At 58.1% G+C, this 5,416-nt stretch overlaps 1 protein-coding gene across 1 annotated transcript; it reads right to left on the reverse strand.

The window, feature by feature from the left end:
• Window positions 1–527: 527 nt before the first annotated feature.
• LOC137477600 (C-X-C chemokine receptor type 2-like) lies at window positions 528–4,300 on the reverse strand. Its single transcript, XM_068196799.1, has 2 exons — window positions 3,801–4,300; window positions 528–1,938 (listed from the first exon to the last, which is right to left on the reverse strand). The coding sequence occupies exon 2, from the start codon at window positions 1,931–1,933 to the stop codon at window positions 848–850; it is 1,086 nt and encodes a 361-aa protein (XP_068052900.1). The 5' UTR covers window positions 1,934–1,938; window positions 3,801–4,300; the 3' UTR covers window positions 528–847.
• Between the last annotated feature and the right edge of the window lie 1,116 nt (window positions 4,301–5,416).

Raw genomic sequence — 5,416 nt, forward strand, 5'->3', positions numbered from 1 at the left:
CAGGAGAGTCCCCAGCAGGGTCACAGTCCCTTCTTCAGCTCCTTAACCCCAATCAAGTGTCAGCCCCAGTTGCCCAAGCCAGGGCGGAAACATCCCAGTTGTGTAAGGGACAGGTTCCCTTTGCACAACAATGTTCTGACACCATGGCAGGGGCGGGGGGGGGAGTGGGGATGCCGGTACCCTTCAGGCAGCGGTCAAAGGGCTGGCTCAGTGAGAGGGACTGCTCAGAGATCTTTCAGTGATTTGCTCTGCTGGGTTGAGATTGGGGTTGGGAAGGGAATGACTTTGTCCTCAGGTGGGATAGACTCCACCTAGAGACCATAGAAGTTCCAGGACCTGTCTGGAGAACTGTAGGAAGCAAAACTTGGGCTTGGGTCCCCTGTGGGGATGCACAGGATGCCAAACCCTGTCCTGGAAGAAGGGTTACCCACATTCTGACAGGCTCAGCAGGCAGCACTGTCCCCAGAGAGGTGCCCTGGCCCTGTCCTGCCATGTCCTTTCCGTGGCAAAGAGGAGTCAGACATAGGTGACCAACCCACCAACTCCTTTATTGCTCGATGGTCATTGGGTAAATACACCATCCTCACAGTAGCCTCACAGAATCCACAGGGTCACAGGCTTTGTCCCAAAGAGGGGGGAGGGTGGACACTTGACATCACTCCCCTGGAAATGGGGTCCTACCACTGTGTTACCCAAGCCCTCTTCCAGTTGGGGTCCAGCATCCAGTGGTGGCCCTGCCCATCCCTGTGGCATCACCACCCACATGCCAGGGGGCTGGATGAGGATGCTGAGGTGTGTGGGGTGCTGGGACCTGCTGGTACCCACAAGGGCTGGGTCCCAGAAGGGCTCAGAGGGTGGTGGATGTATTGCCAGAGGTGGAAGCATAGGAGGCGCGGCCATAGCGGGCAACAGCATCCTTGCTGATCAGCCCACGCTGCGCCAGGATCTTGAGGAAGCTGTTGCGAAACTTTTGACCGATGAAGGCGTAGATGATAGGGTTGATGCAGCTGTGAGCAAAGCCCAGGACCTGCGTGACAGAGAGGGTTGTGTCGATGCGGTTCCTCCTCTCACAGGTCTCGGCAATGGCCCGCGTCCTCATGAGGGTGTCGCTCACCAGTGTGATGTTGTAGGGCAGCCAGCAGATGAGGAAGACCAGCACCACAGCAAAGATGACCTTCATGGCCCGCTGCTTCTGAGCATTCTTGGTCTGCAGGAGGGTGTGGATGGTGACACCATAGCAGAAGAGCATCACCAGGAGGGGAAAGACAAAGCCAAATGTCTGCGGCAGGATCCGCAGCACCACCCGCCACTTGGCCGTGTCCTCGCCACTGATGCGCTCATAGCACACGGTGCCATTGTTGGGAGAGCGAAAAGCCTCACGGAAGAGCAGCATGGGCAGGGAGAGCAGTATGGAGAAGACCCAAATGCCCAAGCAGACAAACTTCACCCAGTGCCTCTTCTCAGTAGCAGCCCGTGTGGCATAGACAATGGCCAGGTAGCGGTCCACACTAATGCAGGCCAGCAGAAGGATGCCGCTGTAGAAGTTGGCTTCCTGCAGCACAGAGATGGCTTTGCACATCACAGTGCCAAAGACCCACTCATGGGCTCGGTAGGCTGCCCAAAGCGGCAGGGTCAAAGCGAAGAGCAGGTCTGCCACAGCCAGGTTGAGCAGGTAGACATCGGTGACAGAGCGGCTGGTGTGGCTAGAGGTCACCACCAGCACCACCAGCCCATTCCCCACCACACTGAGGATGAAGACAAGGCAGTAGATCACCACCACCAGGTACTTGTTGAGGGCAGAGCTTTCAGGCCGGCACGGAGAGGATGAGATAGCAGTGTCAGCAGTGTCAGGCATGGCTGTGCTGTAGTCATAGGTGTAGTTGTAAAGGAACAAGATGTTGGAGAAATCTCCACTGTAGGACAAGGACACCATTTTGCCTGTGGAGCACAAAATGGCATGAGCTTGGGGTGGCAGTGTTGTGGACCAGGGTTGACAGCATCTCTGGGTCCTCTGTGATTTCTGTCGGCCCCCAGGTCCTCTCCCAGCCAGTGGGCAGCTGTCCTTCATCACTCCACTGTGATGGAGGAAACAGCATTCACACTGTGCCAGGTAATGGTCAGTACTGCAGGTAGACACTGTTCCTCATATACCCCCTTGTAAAACACCCCCTGCATGCCTCAGTCTCCTGCATTTCACCCCAACCCTGTCCATTTCCTGACTCCTGTGGAAGAAAAGGTTCCCCCATAGACTGATCACCTCTTCGCAGTTTGGGGGACTTCCCCATCAATGTAGTATCACATCCCTCCAGGAGACATCTGGCTCCTCCAGAAACCCTGGGCTACCCTGCTAACTTCAAAAGCCTCTCAGCTCTTTGGGCATGTCAGAGCCCCTCAGGCACCTCCAAAGTTCTTCAAGTACCCCTGCATCCCTCCAGCCTCTCCACCCCCTCAAGTATTGCTGCTGTGATGCCTGGAGTGGAGCTGCCCCTCCTGCCACGTCAGCCAGCAGCAAGGCTGTGGTCATGGTGCCTGGGGCAGGCAGCACTCAAGAAGGTCTGAAAGTGTTTTTGTGCCCTTCTTTCACCTCCTGGTCTTGCTCCTGCGGGAGTGGTTTCAAGCCCCAGGCGGAAAGACATGTCACACTTTGCAGGCAGCTTTGGAAATACTACATCTCTGGTTTTCCTGTTGCTCAGCTGGGCACTGCTGGGTCCCCCGGTCCTTGGCCTCAATGGGGAAATCACAGGTGGCAGTCACTTTTCCTGTCTCCTCACACATAGAAGATGGTGAGCTTGCTCTGTTCCTGCCTCCCCAAACACCACTGGCTTTCAGTCTTCTCCCAGAATGGATCTGGACTCTTGTTTCACTCCAGTTTCACCCCTTGGTCCTATTTCTGAGCCCCCAACTCCTCCAGGGCTTGGAGATGCCAGGACTGCTTTAGTGCTGAGTCCCGCCAGTGCTGGGGCCCCCCAGTTCTGAGCTGGCCCTGTTTGAACCCAAACCATTCCTGGAACCAACTTTTCCCTTTTGCCTGATTTGAATTCCCTGCTGCAGCTGGGCTGGTGTCTCTGCCCAGAAAAATCTCTCCCTGGCTCTACTGTATCCTCTCTTGCAGTGATCCAGGGATGGAAATCCTGGGATGGTGACCCCAGGGTGGTGATGGTGGGATATGGAGACATCAGCATCCCAAAGGAACACAACCAGGCATGCTGCCAGTGCTGATGGGGGAATGTCCTCCCAAGTGGGGCTCCCAGAGGCACGGGGCAGAGCCTGATGCCAGTGCTTCCCCTCCATCTATTTCTGGCTGCTGCCTTCTGCCTCCCCGCTCCAAAATTCTGGTGGTTCCTCTGGAAACGGGTATTCCCCGGGTATAGCACACACAGATAGATACCCCACAGCTGGCCCAGATGAGGGGAACAAGCAGCACTCCATTTCCCCTCCTGACCCTGGCAGGGCTGGGGGGACAGTGGGGTGGCCCTGGGGCTCCCAGTGGGGTGGAAAGAGGGACATGCCATGGGAAGATCCCCCTAGCTCATCACTGTGCAAGGAAATGACAGCAGGTACTTTTTCCCCACGGCACCCAAGGCTGATGTCCCTGGGGATTGCACCCCAGATGAGCCCTCAGTGCAGCCTTGGGTGCTCTCACCCACACCCTCCCTCTACCAAGCGGCCTCTTGGGCAGCTGGAGCAACCCACCCCAGACCCCAGGCTGCTCAACATGTGAAGGGGCTCAGATGAGTGATGTGGGGCTGTCAAAGCCCAAGGAAAGCCACAATCTCCAGTGGTGCACCCCAAGGACTCACTGCTTGCTGCTGTCGCCGTCCCCTCAAATGTGGAGTCTTCTCCTGATCCCCAGTTGTTTCTCAGTGGGAAGCACGCAGGTATGGGTTTGAATGCAGATGTCACCCCCAAAGGGCTCCAGTACAAAGTGTGGTGGATGCAGGGCAGCACCAGACCCAGGGCTCTCACCAGCCAGAGGATCCCTCACCTGCGCCTGCTGCCGTGCCGCCTCCCAGTACCCCTTTCCTCCACCGCCCACTTTATACTGCCCGGGGAGGAAATGTTGCAAAATCTTCTCCAGAATGAAGCGGAAGTGGCAGCCAAAGGGACCCTTCCGTGGTCCCCCCAGATGCCTTTCCCAGTCCAAGGGGAGCCCGCAGACCTCCATCACCCTCTTGTCCCAGGCCACGCTGCACTGGGGGTGCACCCAGGGGTTCATTGTCATCCCTGCGATGATGGACCCCGGGGGTCACCAGCTGGGGGTCTCCAATTTGTCCCCAGGCCCTCAGTGGATGAGGGGATCCCCTTCAAGGCACCCCTGCGTGCTGCAGTCCCTCCAGGAGAGCAGAGGTCTCTGAGGCAATGGTCAGTGGGTGATGGCAATGCAGGGCTGTGCCTCAGTTTCCCCATTGATAGAGCAGTGGGTGGTGTCAGCATTTAGGGGATGCACAGGGGGACTGCAAGGCTGGCTTGCCCTCTGTTGGGGGTTGCTGTGGGGGACCCCCAGAGTAGAGTCCTATGTCCCTCCTGCCCTGACTGTGCCTTGCCAAGCTAAGCCAAGTCAAGCCATGCCATCAATGCCGTCAGACAGAGCCGTGCTCCTGTGCCAGCCCCGCAGACTCAGCGAATGCTGTGGCTCCGAGTACCCCTTTTGCTTTTAGAGGAGAACTGCACACAAGGGCATTCCCCAGGCACCCCCATTACTCTGGGGCACTCACAAACCCTTTGAGCACCCCCATCCTCACAGCTTTCCATGCTTGTCAGTCATAGGGGTACCCCACGTTTTTGGGGCACCTGGTATGTGCCACCATCATATCCCTTGAGTATAGCCACAGACCCGAGGACACTCCTATTCTCTGTGGGACCACCTACCCAGTTTTGGGTAACCCCCAGCTCCAGGGCACCATTACAGCCCCCCTAGGATACTCCCACTCCCTGTGTCACCTCACATTTTTGGGGCCCTGTAGGTCTGAAATTATCCATTCTGCAAGATAACATTTTCGCCTGTAAGCCCCCCCCATATCGCTGGGGCACCAATCCTTACACAGACCCCCATACAATGGGGCACACCTGCTACTTCCCAGAGCGCCCCTATGATCCTAAGGGCACCCCACTGTTTCGGGGTCCTGCAACACTGTGAGTATTCAATTAACGGGGCGGGGGGGGAACCGCACACTCCTGGGGACTTCCAAACGCCAGGCACACCACACAGCCCTGCCTCACCCCGGCCGGCGGTGATGCCCATACCACGAGCACCCTCCGCAGCGCAGCCCTCCGCCCGTGTCCCAGCACACGTGCGCGCCCCCGCTCCCGCCGCACTCGGGGGACACCGCCACACTTCCCGCCCGCCGCGGGGCGGGGCTGCGCCTGACGTCATCGGGGTGGGCGGGGCGAAGGCGGAGCGGGGCGGTGGCGCCGA

The sequence above is a fragment of the Anomalospiza imberbis genome, chromosome 7 (assembly GCF_031753505.1).
Source record: "Anomalospiza imberbis isolate Cuckoo-Finch-1a 21T00152 chromosome 7, ASM3175350v1, whole genome shotgun sequence".
Classification (NCBI taxonomy): domain Eukaryota; kingdom Metazoa; phylum Chordata; class Aves; order Passeriformes; family Viduidae; genus Anomalospiza; species Anomalospiza imberbis.

Excerpts from the sequence above, each read along its gene's own strand:
- LOC137477600 (XM_068196799.1), bottom strand. The coding sequence starts at position 1,933 with ATGGTGTCCTTGTCCTACAGTGGAGATTTCTCCAACATCTTGTTCCTT.